This window comes from Aquarana catesbeiana, linkage group LG07 (genome assembly GCF_042186555.1).
Source record: "Aquarana catesbeiana isolate 2022-GZ linkage group LG07, ASM4218655v1, whole genome shotgun sequence".
Taxonomy (NCBI): domain Eukaryota; kingdom Metazoa; phylum Chordata; class Amphibia; order Anura; family Ranidae; genus Aquarana; species Aquarana catesbeiana.
Window position 1 is genome coordinate 44,461,800 of NC_133330.1, and position 21,416 is coordinate 44,483,215.

At 42.1% G+C, this 21,416-nt stretch overlaps 1 protein-coding gene across 5 annotated transcripts in view; it reads left to right on the plus strand.

Annotated features, from left to right (window-relative positions):
* The window catches only part of FRMD4B (FERM domain containing 4B), a 332,830-nt gene extending 311,810 nt beyond the window's left edge, over positions 1–21,020 (plus strand). For all 5 annotated transcript variants that reach the window (XM_073592115.1, XM_073592114.1, XM_073592117.1 and 2 more), the window contains 11 exons: positions 195–333; positions 873–1,008; positions 2,187–2,320; positions 3,477–3,593; positions 5,056–5,284; positions 5,482–5,538; positions 5,799–5,940; positions 9,834–9,959; positions 11,983–12,782; positions 15,153–15,288; positions 16,877–21,020. In XM_073592115.1, the coding sequence (XP_073448216.1) occupies positions 195–333; positions 873–1,008; positions 2,187–2,320; positions 3,477–3,593; positions 5,056–5,284; positions 5,482–5,538; positions 5,799–5,940; positions 9,834–9,959; positions 11,983–12,782; positions 15,153–15,288; positions 16,877–17,000 (2,140 nt within the window). In that variant the 3' untranslated portion in view covers positions 17,001–21,020. The remainder of the gene's footprint in view (positions 1–194; positions 334–872; positions 1,009–2,186; positions 2,321–3,476; positions 3,594–5,055; positions 5,285–5,481; positions 5,539–5,798; positions 5,941–9,833; positions 9,960–11,982; positions 12,783–15,152; positions 15,289–16,876) is intronic.
* The last annotated feature ends 396 nt before the right edge of the window (positions 21,021–21,416 follow it).

Here is a 21,416-nt window from a genome sequence, read left to right on the forward strand (position 1 = left end):
ACATTGAACAATCTTAAACAACAAAATGTCATCTACTATGAGGTCCCATTCCTAAGTTTAATGTGTGGATCGCTTGTAAATTCCACATGTTTTTATGCTTACCGTCTGTCAATCTGAATAGTAGGGCATGCATTAGGGTGTCATGCTTATCTGTACCATTTATCAATCAGAGTTTTTTTCCTTCAAATTTTTAGAATAACTGTGTCAAGGCGAACCTTTGGACAGAGCAGTTTTGTAGTTCAGACCTGGTATGCCAGCAATTCTCTGATCAAGTCCATATGGGTGATGGCAATTAGTCAACATCAGTTCTACCTGGACAGAAAGCAGAGCAAAGTGAGTCAATATAATCCAACTTTTCTTTTTTTTTTTTTTTAACCGTTGATACTGAGGTCTCTAAATATATGTGTGTGTGTTTAAATCATGCCCTGGTTCCAGTTGGGGTTCACAGCGAATTTGTACTTTGTTTCTTATGGGTAGAACAGAAAGAAAGGAATGATGCTAATTGCCCTGGCTAGTTGCAATTTAAATGTCATTGTCATTAATGTGATCTCGCCCATTTAAATAATTGCCTTATCTGTCAATGAGAGCCATTAATTTTGTTGTTTTGTTTGCAGCTGAGGAGAAAGTCATCTTACAGGGAGGATGATGCTAATTGATTTAGTAATTTATCTTTTAAATTCCATTTAGCTGTGTATTATAACGCAATCGCTGACACTAGTAGAGCCTAATTGGCTGGTTCCATAAAGCGTTTAGGGTTGCAGGGCCGGCCCCGGTCTATTTATTGATGTGCGGCAGAGGACAGTATTAGTTCTAGGCTCTTATTATATTGCTGTGTTTTGTTGTCATTTATAGTCATTATCCATCTTCTGCAGGCGAAAATTCCAACCGCACGCAGTCTAGACGAACTTGCTATGGACCTGACAGAAAACAGCACAAGCCGAATTTCCAAAATGGTGGATGGGAAAAACCCATTGATCATGGCCAGCAGCGGGAGTTTAATCTCTTCAGGTAATAACGAGACACCGCTGTCTGGATCATCTCATTGGGCACTGCATGGGTTTAAGATCTCTGAGTGGGATGCCGAATTCACGACCTGTCCCCCACCTAGGCATTACCTATCTCTCCCCAACCACCCCTTGCTTGCCTCCCCTTTCTCTTGCTTATCTATTGGCACCCCACCCATGTACCTTCTCAAGGATCACATCTGGTTGCTTTACTAGAGTCTGCCATGCATGGCTCAAATTTTGGCCAATTCATGCTGAATCCGCAGAAATCTGAGCTGTATGTGCCCTGGTTGGACAAAAGTGGATTGAACAATCCACTTTTGTGAGAGGAGCTAAGTGGAAAACTGTCATCCCAACAGTGCCTGCATCCAATCAGATGTAAGCACTGTTCAGGTATTCTGACAGCTGCTGGATCTGGCTGTCAGAATACAACAGCTGACAGTGAAATTTGGTCTGTCCATGCTGTTTAGTGTGCACGGAGGAATAAGTTAAGATTTCTTAAAAGATCTTTAAGTGTATGGCCAACTTTTGCCTCTCAATACAGGACCTAATACACATCATTATCAAATGACCCACCTTACCATTGTCACATATGAAAGTATGTACTATGCAAAATGTACTTTATTATACCATGCATATATACTATACAGCAGCATTCTTCAACCATTTTTTTACCCCAGAGGAACTCTTGAAATAATTTTCCGATCTCCGGTAACCCCTGGTAAGATTAGTCCATTGGGGGTGCATCAGGAAAATGTCCCTTACATTGGTGGTGGGAATTGGAAAGAATGCCGCCCTTAAAGGGGTGGCTAGAATGACTCCCTTAGTCATGCTGCTTGTTCTGCTAAGTGGTATTGGACCTGGAACTATGCAGGCACCATCAGACGGGAGGTCAGTTAGCCAAAGTTTAAGGAACCCCTAGCCAACCCTGGAGGAACCCTAGTTGAGAATGGCTGCTACATAGTGATACACACCTACTGTACCTAACCGAAACCCCTTGTAGTGTTAAAGCTAATAAACTTTTACTATTTAACTGCAACATTGCAGCAGCCTAAAAATTGGTGCAGACAGCCATAGTTTGATGTACCTTATGGCTAAACCAGTGCAGGCTGCCATTGTGGGATGAAGTCATGTGACTCATTGGGGATGTTGCGAGTCTTGACCAGTTGTTTTATGTTGCAGGTTCCATAGACTCAGAAGTCAGCGAGGAGCAAAAAGCAGAGAAAATCCAAGAGTTAAAGAGGAAAGAGAAAGATTTGCAGGAAGTGCTGCTGAAAAAAATTGACGAGCTGAAGAAAATATGTATGCGGGAGGCGGTAAGTAATGTGTGTGTGTGTGTGTGTGTGTGTGTGTGTGTATACGTTTATCTGAACCATGCTAAAGGATAAGTTCACCTTTTGGAACATGTTACATGTTCCACCCATTTAGAGTGGAACATGTAACATGTTCCAGCATCTGCACCCTCTCCCCCCTCCCTGTGACAGCGGGCAAAAGTTCTTCTCCCCGCACCCGTTGTCACAATTTGAAAACCACTTGGCCGTACAGGGTCCGCTCGTGCAGCTGCATCATTCATTTCGTTTCCTGTGAATGGATAGACTACAAGTACCATCAACCATGGTGGCTGATGGGTTGTTGTTGTTAATGAACTACGAGTACGCTGGTGAGCGCTCTGGTAGTTTAATTGAGCTTCCTGCTCTCCAGTAACTGCTTGCCTGTACAAGGTATGGGCAGATCGCTATTCTGAGACTCTGCAGGAGCCTGAGATTCTTCCTGCTGATCATGGGTGCAATGCTCTGCAAGCTCCTTTAAAAAGAAAAAAAAAATGCACATTTTTTCTACCTGCAAAAAATGTGCATTTATTAAATTATTTTTTTAAAGGTGAATTTATCCTTTAATGATAAGAGCATTACGGCATCCATTTTGCGTAGGCTCCAACACTAACCTTGCAGTACACCAGGGAGGGCGATATTTATCCAATTGTTATCGCATTACAGTGTGTGTGTGTATGTATGTATGTATGTATATAATCTATATGTGTGTGTGTGTGTATATGTATGTATATGTATATGTATATATATATATATAAAATTACACACACACACCAGCCACCTACCATTGATTTGTACAGACTGGCGGCTGTACACTGCACCGGAACTTTAGAAAATCTATTGTATTTTAACAATAACGTAAAGTGCTGCACAAACTTTTGGTTCTATATAAATATAAATCCTGTTTATTATTAATAATAGAGCAGGTTTACATTTTTAGAAGACCTAGCTGCATTTGTTGTTCATTGACCTGTAGTTTGCGGCGCAAGTCAATTTAAACTTACACTTTTCAAAAATGCAATGCGCTGCATTTAACACTCACATCAAAACGCAGGCATTCTGGAGTGAGCAAGCCCGTATAGGAAAAAAAAGAAGCTGATAAAGTTTTGTAGAAGTAAAATTATTTTATTTATTGTTCTTTAAGGAACTGACTGGGAAACTGCCATCAGAATATCCGCTGATTCCCGGTGAAAAGCCACCTAATGTACGGAGGAGAATGGGCACGGCGTTTAAACTGGATGACATTCTTCTTAATGAAGAGGTAGATGTATACAAATGATCTCTTTTCCTGTATTTAGAAACCGCTATAGCTGTTGCTTTGTATAGTCAGGAAACAGAACAAAGGCGCACACACAACGCTTCAGGCAAAAAATGGACACACCCGATTCAAGGTGCTAATCCCGCCTCATCACCGTAGGCAATATCAAGAAGAGAAGAAAAGATTGATCGCACGCTTGCTGTAGAAATTTCTTTATTGTCATGAGCCAGACAAAATTGCAATGATGATCAGTTGACGCGTTTCACGCGAAAAGAACCGTGTTTGGGAACAAGCACGGTTCTTTTCGTGTGAAACGCGTCAACTGATCATCATCATCATGACAATAAAGACATTTCTACAGCATCTTTTGGTTTCAAGTGTGCGATCAATCTTTTCTCTCGATGTTGCTTTGTATATCTACAGAATGTAACACACTGCTGCTCTAATTCTGCATGAGGCTCCTGTCAACTATTAGCAGCAGTTGGACAATGCGTAGAGGAGAAGACTACATAGAGGTTGATAAAAAATATACTGTGCACTGCAAGTGCAGTTGCTCTAGGTCAGAGGGGAAGCTCTGCTAAATTCTATCATCCAATCATGTGCAAGCAAAAAATGCTGTTTTATTTTTAATTTTTCTTGCATGTTCCCCTCAGATCTAGAGCAACTGCACGGACTATTTGCCTTTAGTAAATCAACCCCATAATGTCAGGAAATCTCTCGCTGTCTGTTAGAAATAGTAACTGAAACTGAGAAAGGCGTAATAGATGCAAATTGATTCTTAAAGATAAACTTTGGGCCAGGTAGAAAAACCATTAATGTAGCTCTGTACTCGTTAATACATCCTTAAATTGATTTTTTAATGCAAGGAATGTAAGTATCTGAATTTTGACTTGGTATTGGAGTTTTGCAGTCCCTGTATAGAAGAGCTCAGACTGGGCAAAGGAGAGACAGCACAAGGAGCAATTTAAATGTTCTGCAGTGTAAGGGGCATGCTGCTTGGGGAAAGAGCAGAGTGACAGCGAGATGAGCTCATCCATGTGCTGCTTCTCCTTTCACTGTACAATCACGGACTGGGGTGGGGAGGAGACCTGAAAAAATTACAGACCTGCAGCAGAAAAAACACCTGGCCTCTTCCCCTGCAGACCAGGCTGTTCTGGGTGGCAGAGCCGTGTAAACCTCAGGACTGGAAGCATAGGAATGCACATCCCTTTTGGGATGGTTAAACGACTGCCTGTGTATTTAGTGGTTTGTCTGGAAATCCGCTTTAAAATTGTAAAAGGTTTTCCCCATGGAAGTAAAGATAATAAATCCGGCTGGTTTGCATCATGATGTCTATTGCAGGCAGGAAGTGACACAGTGACATTTCCCGTGTGTCCACTTCTTCATCCTTCATCCTGCACATTGCAGTATTTCCTTCTTCTGTCTGTTTTATCCAGGGTCTTAATTTTTTTTTTTATTTGTTTAGGATTCCGATTTAAAGAATCTGGAGCACAAATTTCTCATCCAGCAGCAAATGGTAGAAGCTACAAAGAAACTTCTGATGGAGCCTGACCTGAGCAAGAACGCCAAAAGGAAAAGGAAGCAGGACTACAGCGACTCCATTAAAAGGTTACAGGACATAGAGAGTTCAATCAATGAGTACAGAGTGAAGAGCGGAAAGGACCCGACCAAGAGGGCCTCTCTGCTTATACAAGGTATGGTGCCATCCTAATGACGGGGCTACAACATAACTTCTATTGGTGTAGCAGTGCTTTATAGACGTTATTCCAGTAGCAGTGTACTGTATACCCTTTTTTATGTAATAGTATACTGTATAGCTTTTATGAATATATCCACTGACCATTTTGTCCTCTTGCCCCACTCACTAAACTTTTTTTCACAAACTTTCTAGATGATATCATCCCGTCAGAAAGCAGTTCCCTATCTGATACAACCACATTTGATGATGGTAAGTATCGCCTGACTACTTACACTATAAAGAAAAACTGTCCCTCAAGGTTTTGTCATTTTCTGGAAATGTTGAGCTCATATACAGAACGGTGAAACGCAAATATTTGTCTATCGGAAAGATATCTACGGTTTGCAGTGCCCTCTGCTGGCTACTTCTATGTAGTGGAGTTCCAGATGGCTTTGCCTTGTGGGTCAGCAATGTGCATGTTTGTTAGGAATCTGTTAAACTTGGACTTCACTGTACTTTCTCAATTACAGATGAAGCTCTTTATCTGCAAGGGCAGAGGTCCTGTTCCCTACAGAATTCTCCTAAAATTCGACCTCCAAAATCCCTTGGAGACAGAAGCCTGTCTAGAAAGTCTTCCCTCAACGAGCAGTTCTCTGATATGAGGATGTCAAGGTAAACAAAGAGCCTATGTTCTATTTTGATATGGGATACAACTGCTGTTGCACTTTGTTTTCTGCAAATGTTTTCACAGTTTTCTGGTTTGTAGGATATTGGCCTTTTATAGAGTCGGTCCTCCTCTGGTGGCCAAGGCAGGTTGGTAGAGTTGAGATCTTAACACTGGAGATCATAAGGCAGTCTTTCTCAACTTTTTTTACCCCAGAGGAACCCCTGCTAAAAAAACATTATACTTACATTTGGTTGTGCATTAGAGTGGCCACTAAACTGTACCATGTTTGATATTCAAAAGTAAATATGGCATACCTAGTATATTTGACACTACAAGAAGCACAAGAAAGAGAGGGTACACCAAACCAAAATAAGTCTACTGTGTCCATCAGAGTAACATCAGTATCACAATTGCTCGATCCACCATGCGTGCTCTTAGGCTTGGTAAAATGCCACCACGGAAGCATAGCTGGCATACGCATTTGGAGTAGTGCCCTCTTCCTCAGAGTTTGGCAATCTTGAAATTACATGAAGAATAATGACAGAAAATAAAACAAGCAGTAAACATTGTGGTATCCCCCCAACACTCAATGGGGGTTAGTGGGAAGAATGCTTCTTACATTGGGGTCAGTGGGGAGAATGCTTTTTACATTGGGGTCAGTGGGGAGAATGCTTTTTACATTGGGGGTCAGTGGGAAGAATGCCCCTTACATTGGGGGTCAGTGGGGAGAATGCCCCTTACATTGGGGGTCAGTGGGGAGAATGCCCCTTACATTGGGGGTCAGTGGGGAGAATGCCCCTTACATTGGGGGTCAGTGGGGAGAATGCCCCTTACATTGGGGGTCAGTGGGGAGAATGCCCTTTACATTGGGGGGGGGGTCAGTGGGAAGAACATGCCCCTTACAATGGGGGTCAGTGGAAAGAATGCCCCTTACATTGGTGGTTAGTGGAAAAAATGCCCCTTACATTGGTGGTCAGTGGGAAGAATACCCCTTAATATGGGGGTTAGTGGGAAGCATGACCCTTACATTGGTGGCCAGGGGGAATAATACCTCCTCCTCCTCAGAATGCCACTTCTACAAAGCAGCAAAATGATCATTGTTGTCTTGTTGCTGGCTCTGTCGAGTGGTGTTGAACCCAGAACTTTACAGGCACCATCAGATGGGAGGTCAGTCAGCTGCAGCTCAAGGAACCCACCTCTAGCAACCTCTGAAGGAACCCTAGCAATGCATCTAACTCTGGTTGAGAATGGATGGGCTCCAGGATACAACAGTCTTTGAAAAATGTATTGTTGAAGCTTACTGGAGCCTGCTTGTTTAAAGGGACAGTCAGAACTCCCATTAAGATCTGCGTTCAAGCTCCACAAACTGAAATTGGTGCTTTAAATATTTCAACAAAGCTGCTTGAAGTTTGCGGAGAACTTCACAGAACCTTGCTGCACCCATTACTCTTATACAAGCTGAAGCCTGAGACACCTAAGATCCAAGTAAGCAATTCACCAGCATTCACCCATACTTGATACTCCAGTTCTGCATAGGGTAGGCTGCACATTGCATTACATTGTAAAGCCATGCCTATACATGTGTTTCAATCAGCTCTTTGGCTCAAATTTGCCTTTCCGTTTGACACCCACAAGGGAGCCTGCAGCATTTTTGTTTCTGGAGTAAGCTTATTTCCTATGTGTTATACCTTTTTCGTACAAATTAAGGGAAATCTAAAACTTCAACAACTCGGTTGATTTGGAGAGAGCAGATTAAATCAGCACTTACCTGCATCTGGCTGGTATGTTCTAGATAAGTCCTTTGTCTGTGTCTGCTGGGGCACTAGTTCTGCAACAACCAGTTCAGCTTTTGTTTTAGGCATAACATTAATCAGAGCTTGAGGAGGAAACAGAACCCCTGCAACCAAGGGAGGTTTGTTCTGTGTTTGCAATGATGGGAAGGTTAATCAATTCAGCCACGTGTGTAATGAAAGGAGAAGCCGTGTAGACATTATATAATGCATGCTATAAGTGTGCGTAGTATGCAGTATTCCTCTATGTCATAAATTATACCCTGTGGTTTATCGGTGGTACTGTGAAGATAAATACAGTACAGGTCATTAAGACGAAAGGAAACAAACCTTTTTCATCAATCTTTCCATAAATCAGTTACCATTCCGTAGTCAGACCTTTAGGTAGCTTATTTGAGTTTCCCCTGATTCCATATTAAATGCCAAGCAAATATATTACTTATGCATTTTTATTGACTTATGTATTCTGTCAAAAGCCATAAACTTATTTTACATCACATTCAAAAAAGTACAGTTGCCTGAAATCTGGCTCTGTACTAAAGTTCTGAATGCCAGTTGAAAGTTGAAATCAGGCCTGTTGGCGTACCTGATCCATAAGTTGATGTACAGCACTTGTGCTGGACATTTTTCCAATAATGTTATAGTCTAACTGGACATTAATTTTAAATCCCCTTATTATACTCCAAATGCATCAAAACAGAGTGTGAAAAGTCTAAGGCTCAGTTCACATATGTCTGGCCGCAGTTTTTTTAAGGAGTCCGGTGTGGTTTTGTTTACAGTTCAGGTGCAAATTTTTACTTGAAATCGCATCTGAACTGGACTGAAAAACGCATGGGACTCACGGCCTGCAGATATGTGAATCGGCTCCATAGAGAAGGCTGCTGGTTCCCATGTCATGCGAATTGGATGCAGTTCAAACCCCTCCAATTTGCATATATGTGAGCCCAGCCTTACAGTTTATTTTCTTTAAAAAGCAGCCACAACCTGAGTAGAAAAGTCTGTTCCCTGCCTGCATGCTGCAGAGAACTTTTGCCCTCTGCGTGGAAGCAGTGGTCTCTCTGCTTGAGATTTGCTGTTTGCAGAACTATAAGTCTAGACTCGGCTAGGGGCATGCCAGACCTCTGCAGAGAGACTACTACTTCCACACAGAGAGCAAAGGCCCTTCTCTGTAATGTTTAGGTTGCCATTGATGGCCTGAAAATGCTAGTTGCCTGGCTTTCTACAGCTTTAATACTTTAAGTCACTGGCTCAGAAAAAACATGCAGATTAGAATGTCAGAGCAACGTCAGGCTTTCCTCACATGCATGCTTGTCCCAGGTCACTGGCAACAAAAGGAAAGTTTAGCAATGGCAGCCTACATATTCTGTACAGCAGGGATATGCAATTGGCGGACCTCCAGCTTTTGCAGAACTACAAGTCCCATGAGGCAAAGCAAGACTCTGACAGCCACAAGCATGACACCCAGAGGCAGAGGCATGATGGGACTTGTAGTTTTGCAACAGCTGGAGGTCCGCTAATTGCATATCCCTGCTGTACAGGCTTCTTTTAAATCATTGTGATAGATATCACCTGATCAGATAAGTAGTCCTTTCAGGGACTGGAATCGTTTATCATTTGCATTGTGGTCCATTTGTATGAAAAACAGTCCCAGTCACCCTTGGATAGCAGAACTAATCTTCACCTCCAGGGCACAGCAGTAATCTCAAAGACATTTCCTTAAGACCGGGTTCACACTTATGTGATTTGGATGCGGGTTTACCCAGGACAGCCGCGGTCCGCATTTGGAAAAGGTCCTGTGTGTCTTTGGTTCCGATTCAGGTGGGAATTCAGGCAAAAATTCGGACCGGATTCGCACCTGAATATGAACAGGGACGCACGGACCTCCTGCTGGGAGCCGTGGCCGCAGCATGTGTGAACCCAGCCTTACACAGCTTGTTTTCTAATACCTGTTCCAGTCCGTGTAAAATGTACAGCATTGCATATGGCTTCCACTTCTAGATTCTGTGAGTGCAGCGTCATTTTTTTGCACCCCTAATTTTTTTAATTATTATTTATATTGTGTTACAATGTATATTATATTGTGTTCATTTTTTTGTTCCCATATATAGTCACAGAGAGCCTACATCAACGCACAGCAGCCCCTACAAGACAGCTGAGCGGAAGCCTCACGGGGGAAGGAGTATACCTTCAACGCCTGTACTAACACGAAACGCCTACAGCAGCAACCACCTCCAGTAAGTTCAGGATGTGTATCTCTCCAGCACTGCAAGGCAGGAATGTTAGTGCAGCTTGGTCCACCCCAGCTGTATTCCAATATTGGCCCTGTATCAAAGGAACATTCATAATTCAGAAAATGCTGACGTCTGGTACTTGGCTTAGGCCAACAATCTACAGAATCTAAATTTTATTTAATTATTTATTGTATTTTTTCGTAATAGTGATCCATTGTTGGTATCAATGGGAGGAATAGTGCACCATCACTGGTGTCAATGAGAGGAATAATGCCCCATCATTGGTGTCAGTGGGAGGGATAGCACCCCATTGTCAGTGTTGGTGGAAGGCACTATGCCCCACTGTTGCTCACCGTGGGGGGGGGAATAATGCCCCAAGGGCCGGAAAAATTTAAACAAAGGGACATCCTTTTGGAGACCACTGCCTTAAACCAACTAGAATAATTTGCAAGTGGCTTTCTGGTTTTACGCCTGAGGAACTTATGAAATAATTTTTGGGTCTCAGGGAAACCTTACTAAAATGAATACATCAGGGGTCAATGCCCCATAGATTGATGGTCAGACGGAAGAACGCATCCCTTACAATGGTGATCAGAATGCCACACTTGCAGACAGCTAGAAAAGAAGCTTCAGGTCATGCCAGTGGCTTTGCCAAGTGCCAATGGACCCAGAACTAAGTACCATAATTTGGAGGTCAAACCGCCAGAGCTCAAGGAACCCATGGCAACATTTGGAGGAACCCTACGGTTCCACAGAATCCTGGTTGACACCTCTACTGTAAAAAGTTTCTAATTTCATAGGGCTTCCATGGAAGTTCAAATACATTTTTTATCTCTTTTCTTTTATAAATAATTATCTGACTCTTTTATGCAGCTAATATTTAACAAACATATTTTTTATCACAAAAATAGAAAATTGTAAGTTTAAAACAATGGTATACCTATTAAAAACCCCAACAAGAACTTAAAAAAATTATATAGGTACATCCTACAATATAAACCAAAGTATCAAAAAACTTGTACCAAACATATATAATGTATGAATAGTAAGGATGTATTAACTATGCTTACTGTAGAAAACTATATATCGGGGGACTCCAAACTTTCCAAATAAAGGGCCAATTTATTGTCCTTCAGACTTTACAGGGGCCAGGCTGTGTCCAGCGGGAGTGGAACTTTTCCTGGCATCGGTGGGAGTAAACCACCACATTTGGTATTAGGGGAGAAATAGTGCCCCATTGTTGGTATCTTTGGGAGGAATAGTGCCCCATCATTGATGTCAGTGTTAGGAATAGTGCCCCATCATTGATGTCAGTGTTAGGAATAGTGCCCCATCGTTGGTATCATTGGGAGGAATAGTGCCCCATTGTTGATATGATTGGGAGGAATAGTGCTCCATTGTTGTCAGTGGGAGAAATGGTGTCCCATTGTTGATGTCAGTGGGAGAAATGGTGCCCCATTGTTGTAAGTTGGCAGAATAATGTCCTATATTAGTGGGAGGAAGAGTGCCCCAAGGACCGGATAAAGGCAACTGCTGCAGACCACTGCTATAGAGTAACATTTTTGAAAATCATTTTTGGGAGTTATTTGGGTTTTAATAGGTATGCCGTTGTTTTTAACCCATGTTTTGAGTCTTTAAAATTTTTCTTTTCTTTTTTTTTAAAATATGTTTGTTAAATGTTAGCTGCATAAGAGTAAGATACATTTTTTCCCCTCTTTTCTTTTAGTAGATATTTTCTTTTAGTACATATTTACACAGTAATTGTGTCTAATTTTTTTTCTACTATGGGCTCTGGACTTGTTACCACTTTTTAAGGAGTTTTTTTTTAGGAGTTAATTTTGCAAGGTGTAGGGCTTGGAGGTCTGTTCACACGTTTGGTTGCTGTTCTTGGAATCCTGGTTAAGAATTGTTGGTTTAGAGTAAATAAAACACAAAATGGTTCAGTGCTAACCACCTGCTGTTCATTGTGCAGGAAAAGTGAGATCAGCCAACTGTGTTTTACCTGATTGTTTTCTGCTTTCTTTAGAAATGAAGGTTTAAGCTACGAAAGCAGGCAGCGCCGCGGCAGTCTGGAGTCACATACGCCCCTGATTGATTCCATTGATGGAAGCGCCACATTTTTGCTTACCACAAGCCAGCGAAGCAGCAGTACAGAAATCCTAGATGATGGGTCCTCTTACACCAGCCAGTCTAGCTCTGAGTACTACAGCACTCCTCCGAAACAGAACCACTGCTACACAGCTCAGACGCTGGACAACCGCTCCCGAGATAGGAGGCGCCACAAAAAGCAGAACTTCTCAACGGCCAACACGGGTAGCATGCCAAATTTGGCAAACAGGGACACTCGCAACAGTGTTTACAAAATAGCCCAGAACCAGCCATCATCGAGCTACTATATTACGGGGTATTGTGCATACCTGGATAGCGATCCCTATTACAATGGGGGATATGTTTATGAAAATGATACAGAGGGACAGTACAGCGTTAATCCTTCTTATAGATCTTCTGCACATTACGGGTATGATCATTACAGGGACGCAAGGTATGATGGGGACCAATTTGTGCCTCAAAACCCATATGCAACGCTAAGGCTCCCCAGGAAAAAGCCGGCAGCAAAGACCACTGAGCAGATCACCAAGAACATTCATAAGGCTATTGTGGCCGAGCACTTGAGGGGCTGGTATAACCGAGCTTCAGGCCAGAATGACCAAACCCATGGACTGCAAGGAATGGTGGAATCTGAGCGGGGTTCACAGAGGAGCCTGTGCTATGCTACTATGCAAGTCCCCTCATCTCCCAGTGTCCGCGTACCGTCTTGCTCCTCTGGTAAGAAGAGATGAATGTTTATCCTGATAGAACGTTGTAGCAAAAGTGTGGTGATCAAGCTGAGGGGCTGCGTTATTTAGGGGGGTTTCTGCCAAATCTAGGGAGGTCTATAGGTAAACCACAAAAAGCCACACTCCTAGGCAACCATAATAAAATTCAACCTTTGACTAGTTTTGGGCAGATATTTTTTAGTTCTCAGCATGTGGCACATTGCATCCTGAAAACAATCTTGAATTCTTTATTTGTATGGGTGCCTTTTTTTTTCATTTTGAAGAGTGGAGTGGCCTTGGAGGATTCTGTCTGTCTGTCTCTCTCTCTCTGGGTCTCTGTCTGTCTGTGTCTCTCTCTCTCTCTGGGTCTCTGTGTGTGTCTCTCTCTCTCTCTCTCTGTCTGTGTCTCTCTCTCTGAGTATCTCTCTCTGGGTCTCTCTCTGTCTGTGTCTCTCTCTGGGTCTCTCTCTCTCTCTGTCTGTGTGTGTCTCTCTCTGTCTCTCTTCTGAGCCTCTCTCTCTGTCTGTGTGTCTTTTTCTCTCTCTCTCTCTCTCGTGCGCTCTCACTCTCCCTCTATCTTGAATTCTTTATTTGTATGGGTACCTTTTTTCATTTTGAACAGCATAGTGGCCTTGGAGGACACACACACACACACACTCTCTCTCTCTCTCTCTCTCCCTCTCGTGCGCTCTCGCTCTCCCTCTAGTGCGCTCTCGCTCTATCTCTCTCTCTCGTGCGCTCTCGCTCTCCCTCTATCTCTCTCTCGTGCGCTCTCGCTCTCCCTCTATCTCTCTCTCGTGCGCTCTCGCTCTCCCTCTATCTCTCTCTCGTGCGCTCTCGCTCTCCCTCTATCTCTCTCTCATGGGCTTCTTGGTTGGAAGAGAAAATGGTCATTGTTGCCCAGAGTAAGAGGTTATCTTAGAGATGCTGAGATAGAGATACTGTACACTTACTGAATTTGTTTATTTACCAAATAATTTGTAATTCGCTTCCACCAAACTTGTGATATAGGCAGCCCCTGCCAAATGGTGTAAATTGTTGATCTCGGTTTTCTGCTTTGCAGTTAAACAATATAGCTTGGTCACAGCCTGGCCTCTAGCCTTCTGATTGGACAGTGAAGGAGCAGCAGTGCTCCGAGTTATCATTCTGCTGTCCTCCCAAGGAATTTTCACAGTCAGGGCAGGGCCAACAATTCGGCAGAAGAGGTGGCTGCTTTGGGTGCTTCAGCAGGGCGGAGCCAAAGGATTAGGACCAGCAACCCATTTTTGCCTTAGGACCTTGTCCTAGCACTGTACTGCACAATGACTTAGAGCCCTAAATTGGCTCAGAGTGTTGACCATCCCCTACAGGAGTCAGATAGGTAAAGCTAACCATACAATGGTGGTACTATTTCGATCATCACCTAGCAGGCTGATCAAAAAAAAAAGAACAGATCCCCCAACCACACAGCACTATTGTATCCTGACAGCAGGACTCCTCCGCTGCCGTAATATCCTGATCAACACTGTACCCTACTGGCTGCATGTGCTGATCAAATACTAATTTTCCAGTGGTCCTGTTTCCAATTGATCACTAGGTCGGCTCCTCTCGAAAGAGAACAGCCATAGATATATTGAAATGTGTCCAGTCTCTGCTGAACCACCTGAATTTTGATCCATCAGTTGCCAGCTTGAGAATGCCATAATAGCCTTAGTTTATAGAACCCTGATTGATGCAATCCACCCTTAATTTATGATTTCCTGTAGTGGGGAATCATTAAGTGCACTTCTCAAGGTGAATTGTGCTAATTAAGAATTGGATAATCATATGTGAATCCATATTCTCCCACTTCACAGCAAATACCGATACAAAGCATTTTTTCTTGAGTATCGGTACTGATGGAAATGCTCTGATACTACAGCTATATATACCAACCTATACCTTCATACTCGGTTCACAAATGTGGGGGCTGCTTTGCAGTGCGATTTCAATGCCTGGTCCGGTGCGATTGTGTTCAGTGGTTCAGGTGTAATTCCAATGTGAATTGTAGTGTATGAGATTAGAAATTGCACCTGAACTGGACTGAAATCGCATAGGACTCTTTTTAAAATCGCACTGCGGCCGGCCCGCACATATGTGTACTGGCTGTAAAAGTTCACTGAAACGCAAATGAAAACTGATGTCTCTGCAAGTGAAATCTGTGCGGTTTTCCCATCAGTTTTCATGCATGTATGGTGTGAATGAGCCCTAAAAAAAAGAACTGGTATCGGTGCATCCCTACAGCAAATCCTACCTAACATCTACAGGGCTCTTTTGTTTGTGATATTTTTCTCTGCTACAGGTCTACCTTAAAATTTAAATAGTGGAAAAAATATATTAACTCTTCATTGTTTAATTTCAGTGTCTTCCACGAGCACCCCCTCAGGAAGTCGGCGGGCACATAACAGCACAATGGCATACCCAGACTACAACACCATATCTCACTCACAGTACACCGGCTACTCCACAGCATACAGCAGCGTACCTCTGCCAAGCAGGTGAGTTCGGATTGTTGTCAGACCTGACGAGCTGCTGCATTCTCCAACTGCATTGTTCCGTAACATTCTGAAAAGTGCCCCTCCAATCACTCTGTGTTTTTCTTCTGCTATTGTCTCTGTGGACCAGGTGATTATTTAGAAGACATGGGAATGACATTGTTGGCATGTTGGAAAATTCTTCTCATTTCAACCTTGTAACCTTTGTTTACTAGAAATAATGATTTAAATGCTCTGTGTAATTTCCCATTTATGGGGCAACACAGCATTTCCTCCGGGGTGTATGTCCTTCCCAGGGGCCACATCACACTGGTGATTCTGCTGCTGGAGACACCTTGCTGGTGGCAAGTTTCTCTAATGGCGGTCATTGGCCTCTGGTGACATGACCTTTGAGGTTGGACACAAAAAGTCACACAGGGAAAAGCAACAGGTTCTCTTTACTGCCGCCCTCCCCTTTTATACATTCACTTCCTGGCCACTCCAATACAATGCAGGAAGTGAGGAATGGAACCCTTGTGTAACCTCTGTGATTGGCGTTTACACAGAGCTGAAGTAAACTTAAAAAGAGTTGTCCAATTAGTCTATAACATGTATGTAGAACAATTGTTCCTCCCATTGGCTTGTATGTCCGGGAGTGACATGAGCTGGCTGGAGGAACCACTGTGTGTGGTGGAGGGAGCAGATATTCACACACCCAAAAGTGCGTTTCAAGAGACAGGTAAGTATAGTGGGTCTCCTATTACAATGCTGGTCATTTTAACCATCTCAATACCCCACTGTATTGTAAAAAAACAAATGGTGGGGAGGTGGACTCTATTTTCTGAAGGGACAATTTATAAATGGCTTTTCAAATGGCCAGTGCTTCCATGAATGGCTGTGTTCTGAGCTAATGTTGGACAGCTCAGATCACCGTCACAATGTACAAAGACAATCAGAGTGGCTCTGTACCTTGTGATCGCTGTGAACCAATCAGTAATCACAAGTGTAAATACTGCTAATGTTTACAAACATTCAGCCCATTCACAATTGAGGAAGGAGAGTAAAGGGAGCACTGAATGTTTGTAAACACAGTAGGAAGGAGGATCCGCAGATGGAAGGTGAAGGTTAAAGCGTTAAATTGCTACTGACCACCAATGATGATGGGATTTTTTTTTTCTGTAGGGGAGGAGCTGTGGTTAAAGTGCCCCTGACCACAGATGATTGTGGGATTGTTTGTTTGTTTGTTTTTTTAAGATGGGGTGAAGGGAGGATTTAATGTGCCATCAATGATTGTTTCTGTGTGTGTTTTTTAAGTAGTTGAATTGAAAGGTAAATGTAAGCAATCCCACATTTTTGGTCTTTTTTTCTTTTATATAGTAAGCGTGGTAATAGAGATGAAGCCATGGGGGACTCTAAGCCTGCAAAACTCCATCTACCTCCTGAAATCCCACATTTGTCTGAAAGAGTCCTTTAAACATTAATGTTTAGTATCTTTGGCACAATAAATTCCATAATTTTTTTTATATCTAGAATTACTTTACAGAAATGTACCTTTTTTACTTTTGTAAAAACGTCATTAATAAAAAATGTTATCTCCTGTTTTGATTGCCAGGAGTTTTGTCGCTTATCCTTCCCAGCTGGACGACCCAGAAATCTCACCTCTACCCAGCGACCCCCCGCCCACCGACCAAGACATCATGTGGCATGAAGATTCCAAACCGGGCACCTTAGTTTGAAGCGACCAATTCTTCATTCCTCACCTCACGTGCCTTGCACTAATTGCCATACCATAGGACTTGTCGGTGCATCGAGGTATCCTTGACTGCCCAGATGGCACAGGTCTGCCATAACGAATTGGGCAACTTCCTACTGAATTTTTTATTGGTGTGGCACAGGCTGTGGGCTTACAAGCACTTGGATTTTATAAGTCAAACATGGAAAGCACTTTGTGGAAGACCCGTGTGCGTTATCAGGACAAAAGCTTAAAACTCTGAAATTCAGTGGATCTGAACCTGATGGCCCAAAAATAAGCTCTGTGGATTTTTTGTCAAGAAGAAGCACAAACTTTGATTTGGGATCAGCATAACAAACAACAAATAAAGTTGTTTTGGACTCATCGCAGTGAATGGGCATGTGGTTTGAAATGGTTTAAGTCAGTATTGGTTATTTTAAATGAAGGATTTTAGCAAGAAAGTTGTAGGGGGTGAATTTTTTAAAGCCACCTTTTTTATCAACCACCAATTCAATGCTTCCATTTAACAGAAAAAAAGAGAAAAAAAAGCTAGTATGAGGGGAAACGACCCCAAATTGTAAATAATGGGAATGTAAATACATGTTTTCCAACTTTTTAATAACATTGTATGTTTTAATATAATATTTCCATAATCCACAAGGTTGAAAGGCCATCTCTATATAAAATGATCTTTCAGTTATATGTGGTTACTCACATAATAAATCAATAAGCTTCTTATATCTCTGTGACTCCAGTGATGAGTTATCCCGGTCATAGTTCCCTCAGCTGTCCAAGTGATGCAGCTTCACTATATGGCCATACGTTTATGGACCATCACACTTATATTGAGCTTCCTATTACAAACCCTTGGGTATTAACCTCTTCCCACAGGCCATATGTATATATGCGGCTTCTCTTCGGGTGGGCTTTAATGCAGAGAGGCTGCATATATTGTAAACATCTCTGTGCTGAGAGCTCTCCCAGCACAGTTTCCAGTAGGTACCAGAAAGCTCCCAATGCCTACTTGTGATTGGGAGCCAATCACAGCAATCACATAACCTGAATGCCCGCCTCCACCTCCTTGCATTTAGAAGCTCTTAATGAGCCGGGAGGTTGTGATGGGAAGGAATTAATATGCAATTGTCCCTCATTGCAGCTATAACATCCTCCACCCTTTTTGGAAAGGCTTTCCACCAAATTTTGGAGTGTTTCTGCCCATTAGGCCAAAAGAGCCATTGTATGGTCAACTATTTACTTTGGATAAGGAGATCTGGCTTACGAATGGCATTCCAAATCATCCCAGTGGTAATAAATAGGGTTGAGGTCAGGGCTCTGTGTAGGCCAGAGTTCCTTCACACCAATATGGTCAAACCAGGTCTTTATGAAGCTGACTTTTTATATACATGGACACAGTAATGGTGGAGCAAAAAAAAGCCTCCTCCAGATCCTACCCAGAGGGTTATAGTATGTAGTATGAACCATACCCTTCACTGGAGACACTTGAACTCAATATTTCGGAGGGTGCTCCAATACTTTTCCCTACAGAGTAGGTGTGATGGTCAGGTCAGACTTTTGGCCATATATGCCATTAGTTGGACGGTTTCACAATGATTACCTCTGGTTGATCCTCCATATTGAAAAATAATGGATTGGGGAGTCCAGCTACGAAAGACTGACGCCTTTATTTTGGGCTTGTGGGAGAGGAGCGGGGCACAACTACTACTAAACCTTACAACTGGAGTCTGTAGGTGACCATACACAGGACAGTTTTTCAGAGGAATCGACAAAGATTTGGAAGATGCTTTATGAGCATTTTGTTATTGAAATTATATATATGAGGGATAATTGATTTGCATTGGACAGAATAATATTTGCATTAGAAGGGCAGGTGTGATAAGTTGCAGAATCGTCAAGACTTGTTACATTTTGTGGCCCACACATAGTGGCGTGCACATGGAACTCTGATCCTTCACTCTTCTCCATAGAAGAGAAAGATTTACTATCAAGCTGGAAAATCTCCTTGTGCATTTTCTCAGATCGGCCCAAAGATACATGTACAATACATAATCCATTAAATAGGATACATATTAGAGTCATAGATCAATGGTGGCTCAGACTTTGAACAGTACTAGTTATTTGTTGGGTTCCAATTTCCCTACATGCTATATGATTGTTGTATATTGATTCTACTTCTTGGAAACCGGCTGTGTGCAGAGAATAATTTTCAAGCTGGAAAATTGTTTTTATATACTGGTCATTACAATTGTTTTCATATTTTAAGCTGGCCATACATATCCATGCAGCTATTCAGCAGGAAGTGGACACATTTTGATCCATGTCTCTGTTCAACAGAAGTCAGTCTTTTGACCGGCTTCTGCTGAATGGTCTTGTTGGAAAACCAGCATTCAATGAGCACATGCAGCCAATCGGCTGCAGCCCTGATCAGTGTATTCAGCTGGTGGTGAAATCCAGCTGTCAGAATACAGCGGAGGATTTCCCCATCCACCTCAAATGTGTGGATAGGGAAATCGTCTCATATTTTTTTTTTTTTAATGAAAAAACCTGAGCAATGTATGTATGGCCAGCTTTGCAATGCATCTGTGCCCAGACTATACTGTAAATAATCAAGTATTTATGTTCTTTACAAATTGTAAAAGCCTTAAAAAAAACAAACAAAAAACCAAGCTATTGCTGACCTCGGTATTGTGGAGCAATTCATTCTCAAACATTACAACAGAGACTCTAAAGTGGTGTTTCAGTCAGTTTCTAACAGCTTAGACCAGGCTTTCTTAACCAGGGTTCCTCGGGGTTCCCTAAACAGCGGCAGATTGATCTCCCACAGCAATTTCCCACTGATGTACAATATAAGGGGTCTACACTGACCACCAATGTACTGTAAAGGGGCTTTTCTCTTTTGGCCTCCAATGTGGGGGGGCATTTGTCACTTGACCATCAATGTAAGGGGACACTATAATTTCCAATCTTTTTTTAATTAAATTTTTTACAGGTAACTATTGTTTGTTTAATTTAGTATACTATAGAGAAGGGGCATGTTGATTTTTTTTATTAATATGGGTATCAAATATCTAATTATGCAGTTTTCTTCATTCTTCAATTTTAAAATGTTCTACAGCTTGCTGATCATCCCAATGTTCTGTGATCTGTAGTCCTAGTAATATTTTAGGGGGGTTCACTGGGACATTTTTAGACTGTAGAGAAGGAGGGTATGGGACTGTATGAAGGTTCATCCAAAAATCTACTGGTGTATGGTCTGTTTAAGAAGGACTTGATTAGACGCACTGTTTGTATTCATTAGAGGGTTGCCCAGCTGTCAGAGAAAATATGGGAGAGGATCTGAGATGTCAGTGTCTGTTGTGAACGTTGAGGATGGATTTTTCTTCAGTGCCTACAGCTACAGAGGTCATTGTTTTGTTTTAAAGCTCTTTTTATCACTTAAGCAGCCCATAGAAGATTGGATTTTCTTTCTTTCCACCAGTCTAGGCACCTGTGTACTGTAATTAAAATTCAATGAACCAAAATCATATCGCAACATTTTAAACTCTTGTCGGAACTCCTGCAAACTGTCCACCTGTGGTCAGACCTAGAGATGTAAAAAGCTGGCAGGTGAGACGACTTACCGGTGTCCATCCTAAAGTAATATGTCAGATTCGGTGGACACCGGTGAGTCCCATTACCTGTGGGGTGAGTTGGCCTTTAAAGATTATTTGATGGTACAGCTCGATTTTTATACATGATCACCAAAGTTTTTTTTTTTTTGTTTTGTTTTTTTATATATATATAAAATAGTTATAATCTGCTGGTCAGGTATCAATAATATCTTTGTTTATTATTTGCTTTAGAACAATTTTTGGAACAGGAATTCCTCACGTGGTAGGTACGGGTGGAAAGCAAAAAGTGTGAAAAAAGCCGGAGTGTAGACTTGGGGTTTTTTTGGTAAATATTTTTTTTCCTGCTGATGTATACAATACGGTCTGAATTAATATTAAATTTTCTTATTTCATCACTTGTGTCTTGTGGATATTCATGTCTAACTTTTTTCTTTGGCTTTTTTTAAGGCTTGTCCACATATGCTACAAGGACTGCCACTGCTCTGAAAAATGATCTATGCTCAGATCCCTTTTCATTGTACTTAACAAAATTACCATGCGCCCCAGCAATGCATTTCCAAAAGCGGTGTAGTATGATTTCAGCCCATTCAAATGCTGAAATCGCAATGCACAGAACTGCATCTGAATCACTGCAGAGCGTTCCTGTGCGATTCACATGCACTCACCCTTAAGCCTCATACACACGATCGGATTTCCGTCGGACAAAGCTGTGGAATTTTGTCCGAAGGGCGTTGGCCGTGAACTTGTTCTGCATACAGACGGCAGAACTTTTTCAGCCAACTTTTACGAAA